This window comes from Diachasma alloeum, unplaced genomic scaffold, assembly GCF_001412515.2.
Source record: "Diachasma alloeum isolate Michigan unplaced genomic scaffold, Dall2.0 Dall_scaffold_00177, whole genome shotgun sequence".
In the NCBI taxonomy this organism is placed as follows: domain Eukaryota; kingdom Metazoa; phylum Arthropoda; class Insecta; order Hymenoptera; family Braconidae; genus Diachasma; species Diachasma alloeum.
In genome coordinates, this window is record NW_021680343.1 from 807,751 (window position 1) to 826,601 (window position 18,851).

At 38.9% G+C, this 18,851-nt stretch overlaps 2 protein-coding genes across 2 annotated transcripts; one reads left to right on the forward strand and one right to left on the reverse strand.

Annotated features, from left to right (window-relative positions):
• Positions 1 to 1,149: 1,149 nt before the first annotated feature.
• Positions 1,150 to 10,177, forward strand: LOC107037915 (transient-receptor-potential-like protein). The gene is made up of 8 exons (XM_015256747.2): positions 1,150 to 1,486; positions 2,415 to 2,637; positions 2,729 to 2,926; positions 3,804 to 3,993; positions 4,987 to 5,172; positions 5,260 to 5,450; positions 6,557 to 7,854; positions 8,822 to 10,177. Exons 1-8 carry the CDS (start codon positions 1,310 to 1,312, stop codon positions 9,779 to 9,781), a joined length of 3,423 nt encoding a protein of 1,140 aa, XP_015112233.1. The 5' UTR covers positions 1,150 to 1,309; the 3' UTR covers positions 9,782 to 10,177.
• LOC107037923 (coatomer subunit beta) lies at positions 10,068 to 17,042 on the reverse strand. The gene is made up of 5 exons (XM_015256760.2): positions 16,945 to 17,042; positions 13,311 to 15,044; positions 11,960 to 12,672; positions 10,756 to 10,991; positions 10,068 to 10,520 (listed from the first exon to the last, which is right to left on the reverse strand). The coding sequence occupies exons 2-5, from the start codon at positions 15,008 to 15,010 to the stop codon at positions 10,290 to 10,292; spliced, it is 2,880 nt and encodes a 959-aa protein (XP_015112246.1). The 5' UTR covers positions 15,011 to 15,044; positions 16,945 to 17,042; the 3' UTR covers positions 10,068 to 10,289.
• Positions 17,043 to 18,851: the final 1,809 nt, after the last annotated feature.

Sequence of the window (18,851 nt, forward strand, 5' to 3'; positions counted from 1 at the left end):
ATCTTCCCACGGAGCATTTGACGGCGAACAATGGCCTGAAATGATAAACTCAATGAAAGACGCCTCAAGTTTTTCAATCGGAAAAATAAATTTAATTTCATAAAATACAATAAACAGCTCCTCACATCGCTTCGCAATAAAAGAGAAGAAATGCTGTAATCGAATTATTCAACTTAATAATGTTTTAGCGTTTCGAGGATTATACCTTTGATTATTTTTCTTCTTTCCACTTCTAAGATTCAAAGAATTTTATTGAAATTGCATTTTGTAGTTCTTCATTGCACTTTCAAGACATCAATTATAAAATGCTCTTGTCAAATGAAGAAAGCTGAATTTATGAAGTATTTATTGTCGAATTTATTCTGGTTAAAGTCAACAGTAATGATAGAATATTTTCTCATAATTTTATTCTTCATTATAGATTTGAATAAATGCATATTTTATAGTTTTTTATTTCTTCCTTTTATCTTCCCACGGAGCATTTGACGGCGAACAATGGCCTGAAATGATAAACTCAATGAAAGACGCCTCAAGTTTTTCAATCTGAAAAATAAATTTAATTTCATAAAATACAATAAACAGCTCCTCACATCGCTTCGCAATAAAAACGGAGAAATGCTGTAATCGAATTATTTAATTTAATAATACTTTTGCGCTTCGAAAATACCGGCTCCTCAGTAATTCCGCATTCCATCGGTTTGTTTGAAAAAAAACGAATGATTTATTCAGTGGAACCTTTCTCGACAAGTCCTGGAATTAGCTATTAAATAATTCTCTCTGCCGGATCTGAAAAAATGAGGCGAAACACCCGAGGAAAGCGGGAAAAGAGACGGAAGACTCCGTCGTATGCATTGATTTGTCGTTTCTACATGTTGACAAATCAGCCTAGAGAGCTAACAGGATACAGATAAGCAAATTAGAGCGATGAATAGGTGGTATTGATGCCCTCTGAGCACGACTGGACTGCGAGAAGGCCATTATTTCTACGTTTGAAGTGCTTTCCTTGACAATACACCCTTAAATTGGTCTTAACGTATATTTTTAAACATCTTTTCAATGTCTGGGTTGAGCCGCGGTAATTGAATTTGTATCATCCGGTATATAAGGAATGGTAGGCAGGATTACCACTCGGCCAATTTCAACCCCAGCGCTAGCCCATGCAGGGTGCCTACCCCCGACTGTTTTCTCCTCACGTGGGTCCTCCCTTGAGAATTTAGTTTTTCTTCTAATCGTTCTTTTTCTTTTATCGTCCTGTGAGTTGCGAGTGTGAGTGCCGTGGTTTTGGGGGGGTTTTTGCGTTTGGGGAAGGATGAGTAACGCTAAGGAGAAGGAGATCGAGGCCGGAAATGTGCCCGAGGAGGACGACTACTGCCTTCAACTTCCTCGATCTCTCAGCATCGAGGAGAAGAAGTATCTTCTGGCTGTCGAGAGGGGCGACTTGGCTAATGTCAAACGCATGCTGCAACTTGCTGCTAGACCTAATAAAGTAATTTCATTGATTGAGCTATTGCTATGATCGATGAATTTTCATTTGAAATTCTGGATTATTAGTCTAGCGCATCGTTTTTTTTCGATATCAGGGGATTTTTTAAGTACATTTTTAAGCAATTGATTGATGATTGTGAATTGTGGAGACTTCATGCGCGAAAAAATTTAATAGAAAAACCTAGCGAATTCGTAAGAAAATTCTATCGGATTTCTATTGAACTTTCTATTAGTTTTTTGCCGATTTTATGGAAATGGTGTTGAAATGTCAACTGAATTCGATTTTTCCATATAATTTATTGTCTTTAGATATTTTTTATTTCATTTTTCTTTTCTTCTCATCAAGAAAATCAAACAAAATACTTGGAAAATTTGAGCCGAGGAAATTCTATAGAAAATATCTCAATAGTAGAAGTTGTGTAGAAAAATCGAATTCTAGTCTTATTTTGCAATAACAATAAAGACGAAAATTTAAATATAAATTAATCAAATAAAATTAATTAAATGAATTAATGTCAAAATTGTTGAAGTAATTTTCCAAGCGTTTTGGAAATTATTTGCATTCAATCAATTAAATGCAAATAATTAATAATAATAATAATAATAATAATAATAATAATAATAATAATAATAATAATAAGACAATAAGATTAACTACAAGATTATTATTATTATTATTATTATTATTATTATTATTATTATTAATTAATCCCATTAATCGCATTAATTAATTAATAATAATAATAATAATATAATAATAATAAATTAAATTCGTAAGAAAATAATTACGAATTAGAAATTATAGTCCAACTCGTATCATTCTTTTCTATAATATTATTATTATTAATTAATAATAATAATATTATTTTTATTAATAATAATTATTATTAATAATATTAATAATTTCTTTATGGTTTATTAATAACCAGGCAAAGTCCATCGATGTTAACTGTGTGGACAGTCTCGGAAGAGGTGCCCTGACGCTTGCTATCGAGTCTGAAAACCTGGAAATGGTAGAATTGCTGGTAGTTATGGGAGTCGAGACTCGTGACTCCCTCCTCTACGCAATTGATCAGGAGTTTGTCGAGGCGGTTGAGTTACTCCTGGAGCACGAAGAACTGCTGAGGAGCTCCGAGCTCAGTCAACATCCAGGTTTAGGGTTCACTAGATTTTTTTAGTCGGGAGTAATCGGGGGAAAGGTAATGAATGAGTGGAGTAATCGGGGGGAATTGTTCCCGAACAGGGGCGAAAGAAATAACACACAGTTGGCAGAGAATCGATCCAGCCGCCGCTAGGTATCCGCCGGAGATGACACCCCTCGTGCTAGCTGCTCAGAGAAATAATTATGAGATACTCAAGTTGCTGCTGGACAGAGGGGCCACTCTACCCATGCCTCATGACGTCAGGTGCGGCTGTGATGACTGTCTTCGTGCTGCAACTGGTGAGAATATTTCAGTAGCGAAATGGCAAAACAAGTCAATTTCGACTGTTGACCAGTTTTCAATGAATATCTCGGAATCTAAGGGAGATAGCAAAATTTTTAATGTTACCTTTTTTGTAGACCCAGTTGAGAGCTGCAATAAATGTCATTACGAAAATTTCGCTATCTCGCTTAGATTCGGAAATATTCCTCAAAAACTCAACTGGGAGATGAGTCGACTTAAACCGTTTTACTTAGTTCGTTTTTACGTGAGAAAAAATTCCATAGAAAATCGTTGGGTTGAAGTCGAAAGATAATTATGGTAGTTATCTGGGTTGATTTGATTTTTATGATGAGTTTTTAAAATTTAGAATTTTTCATAAATTTTCTTGAGAGTGAGATTCCTGATGATAAGAAATTCTATTGAATTATTAGTGGAATTCTATAAGAATTCTGTCTGAAAATTCTATTTGTTTCTTGCGCTAGTTCAATGAAAAAGAATTTATGTTGATTTTTCCGTTAAACTCATTCTATTGGGATTATTTTTATAGGAATTCTTGAATAAGATTTTTGCTTCTGAATAGAAGTTTTGTAATCGTTCAAATTTAAGTTTTGGATTTTTCGTGTTATAGCGACCCAGTAGGATCCAAAAAGTCCGAAAATGCAATTATGTAGCAAAGTTTTTCTTCAATTGTTCCCTAACGAATGAATGGAATTGAATTTATTTTTTCCTCAAATTATTAATTGAAATAAAATTCATTTGTTAATTTAAAAAAAATTCAAATTGTTTACTTAACAAAATGACATAAACAGTGAATTACACAAGATAGAACGAAATGATGTGCAAAATAACTATAATATGTGCAATACAAGAGCAGTTCCCCACTTGTTTGATTAGGAGATCCTCTCAGACTGTCATCCACCCGAATTTCCGAGTACAAGGCATTGGCCAGTCCCAGTTTGATAGCCCTGAGCTCCCCAGATCCCCTGATGACAGCTTTTCAACTGAGTTGGGAGTTACGACTACTGGCGGTATCCGAACCCGAAAGTCGCGCCGAATATCTGAAGCTCCGAAAACAAGTGGAAAAGTAATTATGAAATTATACAATCATAATCGTCTACTGGCGAAGTTAGTTAGTAATTAGTTTATACTATATTGTTTTATTTTTTCACCTTTTCCGTCTTCAGGATAAGTTTAAATTAATTCGATTCATTTTTGTTCTTGATATATATTTTTTTACCCATCAATTCGATTTCTATCCCTGTCTTTTGATAGAATTATGAATGTAATGAATGGCATTGAATAGCAAAATCACGAATTGAAGACTGAAAATTTTTAAAAAGGGGACTCGTACGAGAAAATCGTATAGAATTTCCGTAGAATTTTCGTATATAATATTCGGATATTTCTCCACGGATATTTTTTATACAAATTGTTTCTATTCCATTTCTATAGGTTTGATCCTATACGACTTACTGCCACATTTATAGAAATATTTCGCATGGAGTTACATTTCCCTACGTTTTTCTCTGGAGCGTTTAGCAATCTTTTGTATTAAAACAAAAATTTATGTAAAAATTTATGATGAATGTAATGAATGGCATCGAATAGCAAAAATCACGAATTGGAGACTGACAATTTTTAAAAAAGGGATTATCGTCTAGAAAATGGAAAAATTTGTTTTTCTTCATTTGTGTGGATGGAAATTCGGAATTACTGTTTTTCCTTCAAATATGGGAAGCATATGAATATTTTCAAGTTTTATGATCCCATTTTAACGAGAAGAAATGAAAAAATGCAAAATAACGTGGGCGAGAAGAAATAAAAGATTTAATTTTTAAATATCTCCGGAAAGTTTTAAAATCGATATATTTTTTCGAATAATGAAAGAGTACCCATAAAATGGATTTCCATCCTTGTCTTTCGATAGAATACAGAGTAAATGACAAAAATTAAGAATTGGAAACTAAAAATTTTATGTAATTATGATTACGTAACAATAGGATTAAACGAAAACTCAATTTTTGTAATAACTTTCCAATTACCATTTCAATTATTAACTTTGAATAATAAAAACCAGATTCGCCGTTGATTTACTGCATCAGACCCGCACCACAGCGGAATTAAACACAATATTGAACCACGACCCAGAGGCAAGTGCAACAGAACCCGGCAAACAACTGGCTAAACTCGAACTCGCTGTACAATACAAGCAAAAGAGTTTTGTGTCCCATTCACACATTCAGCAGCTTTTGGCTGCTATCTGGTAAGTTTTTAATGAAATTTTCGATTGAACACTTGAACTTCACGTGCATGAAAATTGATTAATTGAATATTCTGAAATGACTCGAAGGTACGAAGGCGTTCCTGGTTTTCGAAGAATGTCCACAATGCAGAGAATTGGAATCGTTATCAAAACAGCACTTCTATTTCCAGTTTATTGTCTTATCTACTGGTTCGCACCGGAGTCAAAGACTGGAACCCTTATGCGACGGCCTTTCATGAAATTCTTGGTTCATGCGTCATCGTATCTCTTCTTTCTTCGTAAGTGTCAATTCATGTATGAGCGAAATCAAATGAAGAAACAAATTCACGCATTCACTCACATATTAATTACGCTCAGGTGTCAGTTCAGTTTTGACTTAATTGTTCAGAATCCAAGGGGGCGACGACATTTTTCAAGATATATTTTTCTGGCTCTCATTTCGCTTTATGAAGAGATCCTCAGGAAAATGCCCTCGAAGATATTTATCGAAAAATAAGATTGCAGATGAATTCACTCAATTCGTTCCTCCGTTTTTATTCCAGTGGATATTTAAATTTTTTTTTAAAGATAAACACATGTGATTCAAGCATCAACGATTATCTTCGCCATACACGAAACAATGTAGTAGAGAAAACTAGCGAATTCGATAGGCCATTCTATTGGATTTCTATTGAACTTTCAATTAGGAAATGAAAAAATTGAAAAAAATATTATTATTATTATTATTATTATTATTATTATCCGATTATATGTAATATTTTATTACATAAAATATATTACATATAATCGCATAAAATTTTTAGTTTCCAATTCTTAATTTTTGTCATTTATTATATCAAGAATAACAATGAGTCGAATTAATTTATTCTAATCCTGAATACGGAAAAGGCGGAAAAATAATATAGTATAAACGAATCAATAGAAAAAGTAAATAGAATTCGATTTTGCTATATAATTTATTCTATTGAGATATTTTCTATAAAATTTTCTCGGTTCAAATTTTCCAAGATTTTTTCATTCCATTTTTCATTTCTTTTTGTCAAGAAAATCAACCAAAAAAATAAGTTGTGTAGAAAAATCTAATTTTATTAACTTGTTCTATAGAATTGGCCAAAAACTAATACAAAGTTGAATAGAAATTCAATTGAATTGTCCAGCGAATTCGCAAGGCTTTTCCATAAAACGTTTTAATACGTGTTTTTAAAATAGTATTGAACGCTCATCACATTGTGAGATGAACCGCAATTTGCAACATACGTTGTTTCTCTTCCCCAAAACTCCCCGAGTCATTCCTCTCCTCCCCCGCTCCGCCGAACCTTTCCAACTGAAAAATTCCCTGATTACCCCCAAATTCTAAAAATAAAACAGCTTCTCTCCCCGCCAGTCCTTCTGATGCTGGTGTCGCAGCGCGCGGAGGTCCAGATAATCCGTTACCTCGGCACCGAGTCGATGAAGCGCCAACTCCAAGAGGACCTCCTAAAGCAACGAGGAGCAGGTCCCACCCCCTTGGAATGTCTCGTCGTCGTCTACGTCCTGGGTTTCATCTGGCAGGAGACCCGCGAGGTCTTCGGGGACGGTCTGAGGGCCTACCTCCGTGACCTCTGGAACTTCATAGACTTCACCAGGAACTCGCTGTACGTCGGGACGTTCCTCCTGCGCTTCGCCGCCTACGTCCAGCAGATATCCGAGATAAGCAACGACGAGTCGGCCAGGTACATCCCCAGAGAGCAGTGGAGTGACTTCGACCCGCAGCTGATAGCCGAGGGCCTGTTCGCAGCGGCCAACGTCTTCAGCGCCCTCAAACTGGTCCACCTCTTCAGCATAAATCCCCACCTTGGACCCCTGCAGATATCCCTCGGTCGAATGGTCATCGACATTGTTAAATTCTTCTTCATCTACACTCTCGTCCTCTTCGCCTTCGCCTGCGGGCTCAACCAGCTGCTCTGGTACTTCGCGGAGCTTGAGCAGCGCAAGTGCTACGTGGGCTATGGCACAGACCCCGACTGGGACATGGCCAGTGACGCCTGCCTCAGGTGGCGAACGTTCTCCAATTTATTCGAGTCCTGTCAGTCACTCTTCTGGGCGTCCTTCGGTGGCATTGGCATCGACAGCTTCGCACTCACCGGCATCAAGTCCTACACTCGCTTCTGGGGACTCCTCATGTTCGGTTCCTACTCGGTGATCAACGTTATTGTCCTTCTGAACCTCCTCATCGCCATGATGAGCAACAGCTATGCCATGATCGTCGAACACTCGGACGTCGAGTGGAAATTCGCGAGGACTAAACTGTGGATGAGTTACTTCGAGGAGTGCGGAACTCTGCCACCGCCGTTCAACATTTTCCCACCCCCCAAGCTCTTCCTCCGGGTCTTTGGTCTCGCCAAAAAACCGACGATTGGAAGGAACTCATCGAGGTACAGGGGCAAGGAGCATAAGTATGGGTCCGTCATGAGGGCACTCATCTGGAGGTACGTCGTCAATGCTCATACCGAGCACGAAATGTCGCCTGTTACTGAGGATGATGTGCACGAGGTCAAGAGTGACATCTCCAGCTGGAGGTGCGAACTCTTGGACATTCTCCAGCGCAATGGCATGGACATTGGCTCGGTGAATGTCAAGGATAATGCCGTTTTGGGGAAGAGGATGAAGGTGTGGGAGAGGAGACTCATGAAGGACTTCCAGGTGGGGTGCAAATTCTTGTGAAATAAATCCATAGGGAACTTTGGCGAGCTCGGTAGAAAATTGTAATGGGATTCTCTGGAAATTCTGTGGGGATTCTAATCAAATTCTAGAGAATTGTCGTTCATATTCAGTTAAAGTTAAAGTTAAAAGTTAATAAATTTCGATTTTTCGGTTTGAATTTTTCTCTTGAGATTTTTTCTATTAGAATCATTGGGCATAAATTTTATAATTTTTTTTCGCTGAATTTTGTTTTGCTTTACGGGATCCGAGTGGAAAAAACTTGGGAAATTCAGGCCCAAGTATTTTTTTACTCCAAGAGAATAATTATACAGAAAAATGGAAATCTAGTGAAAAGGAAATCAGATATCTCATAGAATCAACGCAAAAAACAAATAATTTAATTTCAACTAATCAAAATTTAATAGAACAATCTAATTTTTCTATAGAATTATTTCCATTATAAACATTGAAGTCGGTGCAGTAGTTTTTAAGATAGTGAGAAAAAACATAAATTAAATACTTGATTTTTCAGTTCAATTATCCTGTGAAAATTCAGAAAAATCAGAAAAATTCAGGGAAAAATTGGAAGTTCATGTCATTTTGTTTCTGACCATTCTCGCTCCCCTGAAAATTCAATCCAGTGGTGAAATTTCCATGTCACTCCCGCTGAAAACATGAATTTCCGTGAATTCTACTTAAAACTTGAGATTTCACGACCATTCTTTCCCTAAATCCGATTCAAGTCCCTCTCATGAGATTAACTATAATATCTTCCCTGAAATTTCAAAAAATTCCCAGTATCGACCATCTGCAACCAAAATTAGAAAATCGAAAAATTAATAAAAAAACAAGGCTTCCATTCGGAATAAAACCCGCAAAAAATGGCCAAAAATTAATCAATGACGGTAATTACACGAGTGCCCCGACCATTCAGAAAAAACCCACAATTTTGCATCTCTACTTCCAGGTGACGGCTCCTGTGGGGCTAGAAGAAAGCGAGATGGACGAAACTGAACCGACAGAGCCCCCGACTGATGAGGAAGCCCGGGAGAGATGGAGGCGCGTGGCAAGGCTCGCTGTCCTCAAATCGGCTGATCGTCGGCACTCGTGGGGGCAGATAGTCCAGTGTGCAGTGAAGAGTTCGCAAATCGGCAAGAGTAACAGCAGGGCGTCGTTGCAGAGCCAGAAGAGCCTCCAGAAGGCGATGGAGGAGGCGAGGAAACTGAGGTCGAGGTCGCCTCTGCCTGCTGTCAGTCCGATAAAGCTTCCCACTACTGGATCCAGTGATAATATCCTTCGTGTGCTCAAGGACATCAATGAAGACGACAGGTCACGATCGCAGTCTCCAGGGGCCTTCTCCCCTGACGTGTCCCCTGGGGGGAGGATCGACTCCAAGATGATGGCAACTGTTGGATATGAGAATGAGAAGGGAAGGAAGAGTCCGCAGCCCCTGCTTCCCTTTAAATCATCACCCCCGAAGGTCGTCAAACGAAAGGCCCCTGGGCTCGCTGTCTCTGGGGGCTCTGGAGGGCCTGGCGACACCGGTATGACTGCCAGTGCACCCACGACTCGTCCAGGCAGTGCTGCAGACGTCAGCAGGAGACCAACGAGCCCTAAACCGAGACCCAACACTCTGGATAAAGTATCCCCGAGACCCAAAACTCCTCCTAAACTCGTGGTGTCTCCAGAGAAACACCATCGAGGCTCCAGCCCTCGAGGGACAGCACCTGGAGGCGATCCGTCCATTGTCAGAAGCAGGCCGAGAGCTCCTGGGGTGCCTGCAAGTCCTAAAAAACTACCTGAGGTCACTGTCATTCCGAGTACACCTAACATGGCACCTCAGAGGAGTGAGGACAAGTGCAGACTGGTGAATGTCGAGGCCAAGTCACCGAGATTCAGGTCGCCGAGACGTGGGGGGTGGCTGTAAATTCGAGGGAAGGGGACAATGAAATCACTTGAAGGTGAATTTTTCGTGAGGACCTTTTCCGGAGAAAAAAATGTGCTGGGAAAATTTATGGAGGGTCTCTAGATTCGAAGATATTCATCGAAAGCTCATTCTTGAATCAATTATTTGGAAGTCCGTGGAGAGGAGTCCCTGGAAGAATTTTTTCCACTCAATTTTCGAAATGTTTTCCAACAATATATCTTTACCAATGTGAAATGGATGATTGTAGCAAAATTCGATTCTAAACATTGAAGAAAAAAAGACAGTCCTCTATACATATTAAAATTTATTTATTTTTCTGATAACTACATGTAACATCTCTTACTTTACTGTTTCTTTCCCTTAGGATTGAATAAAATGTGATAAATCTAAACTGAATTATGTTGGAATTTTCGAATACCTGTTCGTGGATGATGAAATCATAAGTTTTTAGTTATGAGTTTATTGTATGTGATTTTTACTCTCCTGGATTTCATGGGAAATCCTCGAGTTACGCAGCCTGTACGACTTTTGTCTGGACGACCTTCTGAGCAGAGCTAATTTTATCACCGAGAGATAGTGCCATCCCCTGGCTCTTAGCACGAATTCTGATGTGGCCGACTACAGGAGCATCTGGCTTATTCAGGGGCTTCTCGATCGACAGATTGGCGAGGGCGTCCTCTCCAAATATTGATTTTGCGTACATATTTGCTGCCATGAAGCCACATTGTCCGGATAATGCCTGGAGAAAGGAAGTATAAATATTTGGAGACGAATGAACCAGAAATAGACAGTAAGTTGTAAATTCCCTGATCGTAAATTCATCGAAAAAAATTTAAAAACCCCTCAAAGAACATGAATTGAATATTTGAGAAAAAAAGAAATAAAAATTGCAAAACGAAGAACGTTACGATGAAGGTTTCCATTGCTTTGAAATAATAATGAAAGAAAGAATGTTGGGAACTATTTGGCTCTACCTTCTCTGGAGTGAGACAGCGCATGTTGGTGGATTTGAGTAGGTGTACGAGGTACTCCCTGAGGTCTGCAATTGTTGTGTGGACTGACACTTTATTCTCCCATTCGAATTCAGCCCACATCTGCCGAAATTCAGCGTCAGTGCAGGTTGCAGGGACGATGTAATCCATTATGTCTATGTGAATGTCGTTGAGGACAACAACTGATCTGTCTGATCCAGCTCCAGATACGTCGTAAACTGGAATAATAATATGAAATGGGTAAAAATCAAGGAATTTTAATTATTTAAAAAAATGATAGAACGAGACAAATAAATTTGGCTTCATAATAATTTCTCAAAAAATGTCCATCATGCAGATGAATTCAAAATTTCCTTGTTCTCTTCACGTTTTTACTTGATTTAAGGATATTCAGGTACTTTGACTATATTTTTTTCCAGTGAAAAGCTTTTCTACTTTTATAATCGAACATCAGAGCTTTACCATAAATGCATTCCTGGTATCCAAGAATTTAAAACCATTAGAAATGATACATGAATTTGTTAAGAAAAATGGAATTAGAATTTAAAATAGCCGCACAGTTTTTGTAAATAACCCGAGAAGGGTTTGTACATAATAATAATAATAATAATAATAATAATAATAATAATAATAATAAAACCATCAGAGCTTTCATTTGAGCCTCATTTGACTCTAAATTTCCGGATATTTTACAATGATTTTATTATTTAAACTTTGCAGGTCTGAATTTGAATCTCGACATTGAACCATTAGAAAACATTCTAAAAATCTGAAAAAATATAGGGAGTTTACTTTTGGAGAAAGATGGATGAAAGAATTAAAAAATTGCAATTCTTGAAAATTACGAGCATTTTTTATAAATAATTTATAAATAATCAAGTTTCCAAATTTATTCATATGCAGAATTTCGCCAGAAATCGATTTCATGCCTAAAAAAATAAGGTTTCCGAAAGTTTAAACAATTTCAGTTATTTATTTACAAACAACGATTATTAAAAAAAATAATAACTCTGCAAAACCTAATTTCAATGACGCTGAATATTCATGATTTGTTTCCAATTTTCCTCACGCAATTTAATTGACAAATTTGATAATTTAAAATGGTCCGTACCAAACTGTGAAAAATACTTGGATATCCTTAAATTTAAATAGACCCATCTCGTTAGGTATAAGAGAATTCCCTCACCAATATTTCCAAAAATGATTCCATTCTCAGTGGATGCCACTTTGACACTGGCCTTGATACTCGCAAAATCCCTAGGTGCCAACACAATGGGCTGGGGCCTCTCCACAAGCTTGAGATCCCCCATTGTCGCCAGTTCCAGCGTACAATTCTGCAAAGTATCCTCAGTCTGATTGACAATGAGGACATCGAGCACAATGTCATACTGATTGACATGCACCAGTGCCTCAGCATAAACAGGATCTGAGAATCCAGTCAGCTGGGTGACCTTGCTGAGGGCACTGGGCGTTGGTGCATCAGCTCCACCACTGCCAGGTCTTCCTGCCACAGCGGCTGAGAGACTCTGCTCGAAGACGTCGCCAGTGCCACCAGTGAGATCAGCATTTCTGTTCAACTGCAGGAACTGAATGGCCTCGTCCACTTGGACGACGTTTCCAGGCTTCTCCTTGGCCTTCTGGTTCTGGGAGTCTTCTTCTGCCTTGGCTGCAAGCATCCTCCCGAGGGCGTCTCTGCAGCCCTCGGTGAAGACCTGCTGAACGAGGGGAGTTGGACAAGCCAGGGATCGAAGGCACAGAGAGATCCTCTCAGCGTCGTCGTGGGTCATTGCTTTGGAAGACAGACCGGATCTTCCTAATTGCAGAATGCTGGACATTATCAGCATTGCTTCCGCCTGCATTCTGTTGGTCTTCTGCTCGTTACTTTCCAATGTCTTGTACCTGGGGAATTAATCATTCGTAAACACTTATGAGTGTAAACAAATTTTTTGACACGAATGAAATTTCTTCTGAGACAAATGAAAGCTTTTGCTGATCCTGTAACTCCATTGTCATGAAACCTCAAGATGACTTATGAATGCAACAATTTGTTTTATGAATGAATAACAGATGGAAGTCGCTTATACTTTCAAAATTATAATTTTTTCCACGTAGAATTAATTTTTCATTAAATTTTGAATACCAAAAATTTGTTACGATTCAAAAAAATATATTTTTAGTGTGAAAATTCGATTTTTTATCAATGAGAAAGATTGTAATGTCCGAAAATGGTAATTTTTTTATTATTTCATAAAACTCTCTGCAAAAGTCCTTCCCCATTTTTTCACATTTCCCAAATGATTCCCTCCAACAAACAAGTAGGTAAGGGTGGGGCAATATGGACACTTTTGACTTTTTTTTAAATGTTCATAACTCCGAAACAAATTCAGCAATTGAACTCAGTGGAAGCTCATCCCAAAGGGGAAGAATTGTACTTTTCACAGAAAAAAAAATTATCCTCTTTTGTTAATAATTCAATGAGTCATCAAAATTTGAAAAAAAGTCGAGTGTCCATATTGCCCCACCCTCCCCTGACATACCTGAGTGCCAACTTGGACAGAGTAGTAGCCAAGGAAGCCCCAATGAAGAAATCCCCATCCATCATGTACTGCACCAAAGCCGGTCTCTTCTCCTCCTTCTTCCCACCGCCAGTGGTGCTGAAAGCGCTCTGTGTAGCATAAGTTCCATCAGAAGTGACGAGTTGAGCAGGCTGCACCTGAGTATTGCCTTCCTCACCGGGTTTGTCCCCAGCCTGCCTCTTGTTCTCAGCCTCCACGAGCGGCAGATCCCCCAGCGCCGCCCTGATCCTCCCCATGAGGCTCTCAATATCCTCCCTGGACATGGCATACTCCCCAAGAATCCACAGAGCGCCCCTGTGCACCCTCACCGACCGAATATCCTGGAACACCTCCAGGAGCTTCTCAATGATCTGTGGTCTGAGGTTCTCAAACCGTTGAATGGCCTCCCTGATGAAGACCAGAACATCAGTGGCAGCAGCCTCGTTATTCTCAGAGAGAAAGTCCACTAGCACCGGGATAACAGTCCCAGCGACATCCGGAAATTTGATGGAGCAAGTGTGCAGAGTCCTCACCAACAACTGCCTGTACTTGCCAGCATCCTCGTGCTCTCCCCCAGCAGTCCTGAGGATCTCCTTCTTCAGAAGCTGCACCATCTCCTCAATAGTCCTCGTGGTAACAAGATCAATAGCCAGAGCGAGGGTTTTAGTTCTCACTTCGAGGGCTGGCGAGCCCAGTACCCTGAGAACATCCATCACGAGGTCCTGGAGAACTCTCTCGTGCTGAGGGCTCTCCTTCAACGCAATCAGACGATCGAGAACAATGAGCTTGACATTATTGTCACTCTCCTTGACGACGAGGTCAATGTAGCAGGAGGCAGCTGCCTTTATCGCCGTTGGGGCGCTCGACAGTGTCACCAGGGTTCCAGCAGACTCGTAACGAACAGCTGCACTCGGGGAGTTCAGGAGGCTGTAGATGCAGCGAATGAAGCGAGCTCGTTCAGAGGGATTCGCCAGGCAGACCTTGTAGATGAGCTCCACAATCACCAGCTGGAGAATGTCACCGAAGGTGGGGACGAGGTCGAGGCAAGCTGCTAGGTAAGCCAGGGCTCGGCTCTGGTCAGCGTGCAGGAGCATCAGGAAGGCGTTTCGACGACAGGACATGTCCTGCTCGCCCTCGAGGTACTTGGCAATCAGCTCTGGGGCGTCGGGGATCAGGAATTCGAAGTTTCTGTAGATCGTGAAGATCGCCAGGACTGCGTTACGACGGACGTAGGAGTGACGGTGCTCCAGGCAGGCGATTATCGCTGGCATCAGGGGCTCCAGGAGCTCTGGCTCCTTCAATTTGCAGAGGAAGCGCAGGGTCGATCCTCTGACGTACTCGTTTGGGTGCTGGAGGTCCTTTCTGTAGGCGTCGCACACGAGGATCATCTCTTGGAGGAGCTTGCCGTCCGGGGAGGTCTTCGGGACTATTTCCCAGAAGATCAGGAGGAGCTTCTTTATCGTGTGGTCTTGCAGGGGCAGGACGAACCGGATTATCGTCATGAGCAGGCCTGGCAGGCGCTCTCCACTCAGGATCATGTGGATTGTTTTCTTCAGGGCCTCGATCTTTATGGGAATGTCACCCTTCTCCAGGTCCTGCTTCATCTGGAGCTCGTTTATCGGCTCCGAGTCCGCGGGAATGTTCATGAGGGTGTAGCATGGCTGCTCGACTATGCTGCTCATCTTCGGGCCTCCAGTGGTGGCTGCGACGCTGGATCTAGATTGGGGGTCAAGGTCGGGCGGAGGGGGCCATTTGAGATTAGACATTGTCAGGGTTTTTGAGGGGTGCGGCGATAAAAATTCAGGAGCGAAGTGGTGACACGGTTTAAGGTGAAACAGAACCCCTGTGTCTATACGAACTTTTAGAATTGTTTAGAATTTTCTCCTGCAATTAGAGTTTTTTATTTATGAAAGTACTTCGTTGACCCAACAATGCAATGATCGAGTCGATAAAGCAATTTCATAGATCTAAAGTAATAATTGTAGGAGAAAACACAATTCTAAAATTCAAATAAACAGGGGTTCCGTTTCCCCTTAAGTCGACTTATCTCTCAGTTGAGTTTTTGAAGAGTATCTCCGAATCTAAAGGAGATAATGAAATTTTCGAGATGACCTGTTTTCTAGAGAAAATTGAGTGCTACAAAAGAGGTCTTGACAAAAATTTAGCTATCTGTCTTAGATTCCGAGATATTCACTACAAACTTGCCAATAGTCGAAATCGACGTAAATCGTTTTACCACTTCGCTACTGAATTGTTGACTAGTTTCCGGTAGACTTCTGAGAAATTTTCATTTTGTTTTATTTTTATTTTGTAGAGGGCCAACGGCATGTGCCAATTACAGCAATTACAGGATGAAAATTGAATAGAGGTAAAAAGTAATAATGAAATTGATAAAATGAACAGTTGAACGTAATGCTCGTGACAGAAAGCATTATTTATGGGGGAAATAATTAAATAAGGGAGAGTGGGGTAAAATGAAAAAGTCGAAAGACGACTATTTGACGCAATTCAAGGAAAACATTTTTTTTTGTTCAATACTTTTTTTATTCTTGGGAGTACTGATGAGAATAATAATTTTCATTCAGTAGAATGGAAAATTATTGAGAAATTTTGACGGGAGAAAATTTTGTCAATGGACTAATTGAAAAGAAAATGAAACAGCAAAATTCAAAGTCGGGAGCAAAGCCCAGGGGGAGACCCAGAGGGGAAAAAGGAAAATGGGATGCTAAATTTCAATCGAATGAAAAAAGAAAAGTGTAATCTGCCGAATCTAATCAATTGAATTGTAAGATGAATAGAAAATTATTATTCTCATCAGAACTCCCAATAATAAAAGAAGTTAATAAACAAAAGTTGATGAAAAAAAATTTTGTTTTGCTTGAATTGCGTCAAATAGTCATTTTTCGGCTAATTATTGATACATAAACTTCGAAAATTCGGAACATTATTATATCGTTTATATTATAAAAATTACTAGATTACCTAATTTATTTAGATGACCTGATAATCTATATAAGGGAGGGTGGGGTAAACTTTTGGACCCTGTTCACTTTTTTAAAAATATTCATAACTCATAAGTCTATTTACCAATTGAGCTCAGTCTAGGCTCATCCCAAGGGGGAAGAATTGCCCTTTTTATTGAAAAAAAAATGATACAATTTCATTAACAATTCAATAAGTCATGAGCATTTGAAAAAACGTAAAAAGTGTCCATTTTACCCCATCGTCCCCTACTCCAATTTTTCGTTTTATTTTTTTGTAAAATTAAATACTTTCCAGTTGTTTTTCATCAGTTTTGGACTGCTATGTACATTATGTTTCATCACATTATAGTTCCATTGAAGTCAGTCATTGGAAATTCACTTTTTTATGGAAAACCAATGGGAACAATTTCAATTTCAGTTTCATTATTCCACGAAAATAAACGGAAATCATGAAAATTCAGGTGAATATATTCCTGAATCTCCAAAAATTGAGTTTTTCGAAACAAGCTGCACTCAATTGAACCAGAGTGAACTGGAGTGTTTGGTTATGACATGAGACAGGAACTAACCGAGAAATTCCATGATTGAAACAAAGGCTAAATGATGAACAACTTCTCCCATTAATTACTCACCTGTTTATATCGTCAATTAGTCAATTATCCAGTCCTTTAACATCGAAACTTCATTTATAATAGGAAATGTTATTCCGTCAGATAAGCATACGTGTCAAAACGCCCATGCACTGACTGTGATTCGTCGGCTCAGCACCACGTGGCGCCAGGCGTTCATTCAAAACCCCCGAAATACTGATCCCAGTAATTAGAATCATAAACATGCAGTGAAACCCTTCTCCTTTCACTGTTATCATATTCAAACAGTCAAAACAAAGAAGCAAAAACTATCATTATATTTTACTGAAAAAAATTATTATTATTTCAAATAATTGATTTTTCATCACGCTGTGACGAAAAGTGAACTTTTCGGCACGCTCCGCGTGCCTAAAAGTCCAATTTCGCGAGTGATATAATCCCACAAGCTAAAAAACATTTTTTCACGAGTTACAAACAATATTTTTCATCACAATGTGGCGGAAATTGGACTTTTCGTCACAGCGTGATGAAAAATATTGTTCGTAACTCGTGGAAAAATATTTTTTGCACTCGTTACGAAATATACTATTCTGTCTTTGCCCGTTACATTCCGATTGGCTGGTAGGTAGAGTTTGGAGTTTGAGAAAATTATGAGAATTAGGGGAGGTTGGGGAAAACGGACACTTTTGACTTTTTTTAAATGTTAATGAGGGGTTGAAATGTTGATAAAATTTAATAATTTTTTTTTCATCACGCTGTGACGAAAAGTCCAATTTCCGCCACATTGTGATGAAAAATATTGTTTGTAACTCGTGAAAAAATGTGTTTTGCACTCGTTACGAAATATACTATTCTGTCTTTGCCCGTTACATTCCGATTGGCTGGTAGGTAGAGTTTGGAGTTTGAGAAAATTATGAGAATTAGGGGAGGTTGGGGAAAACGGACACTTTTGACTTTTTTTAAATGTTAATGAGGGGTTGAAATGTTGATAAAATTTAATAATTTTTTTTTCATCACGCTGTGACGAAAAGTGAACTTTTCGGCACGCCCCGCGTGCCTAAAAGTCCAATTTCCGCCACATTGTGATGAAAAATATTGTTCGTAACGAGTGCAAAAAAGTGTTTTTTGGTGAGTGGGAGGTTTATATCACGAGCCGAAGGCGAGTGATATAATCCCACGAGCTAAAAAACACTTTTTTGCACTCGTTACGAAATATACTATTTCAGTTTTACAATCAGTCCAAGAAAAACTATAGCGAGGATTATTAACCGGTAATTGTTGTCCTGGGGCTCCGTGGGAGGTGCAGAAAACACTTATCTAGAACATTGGCTGCTCATCAATCCACAATTCCAAAATTATTGCCTTCGAATGGAAGCATTGTAATCGTTCAAATTTAAGTTTCGGATCTTTCGTGTTATATCCAGGGATATCCAAATTTGTAATATTTAACTGCCGTTAAATATTGTAGCCATCAATTAGGTAACATCACTCTTAAATTTTTTGAGTACTCAAGTATCATCAGTTCAAATATTCCAATTTTCAACTATTTTATCAGTCAATAATTGAGGTGAGAAGATTGATGATTATTTGTGTAATCGAAAGGCCCCTTTTGATAAATTTGAATTATTCACTTAGTGGTAAATTTACAGTTTCGTATTGACAAATTTTAAATACATCATTATTGGAAAAAAATCAGATTATTAATCCTTCGGCGATTGCGGTACAGGGGGTTGGGGGATGGGAAGGGAACAAATCGTAAAATCCCAATTTGCCCTCTCGTTGCTATGCAACAAAACATTCGGGAAATGTCCGATAATTTTGAAGGTCTTGGGGTATTATAGCTGAAAATATCTCAATAGAATAAGTTATACAGAAAAATTGAATTCTAGTGACTTTTTTACTGAATATTTTCTATTAAACATTTTAATAGAATCGGCAAAAAACTAATA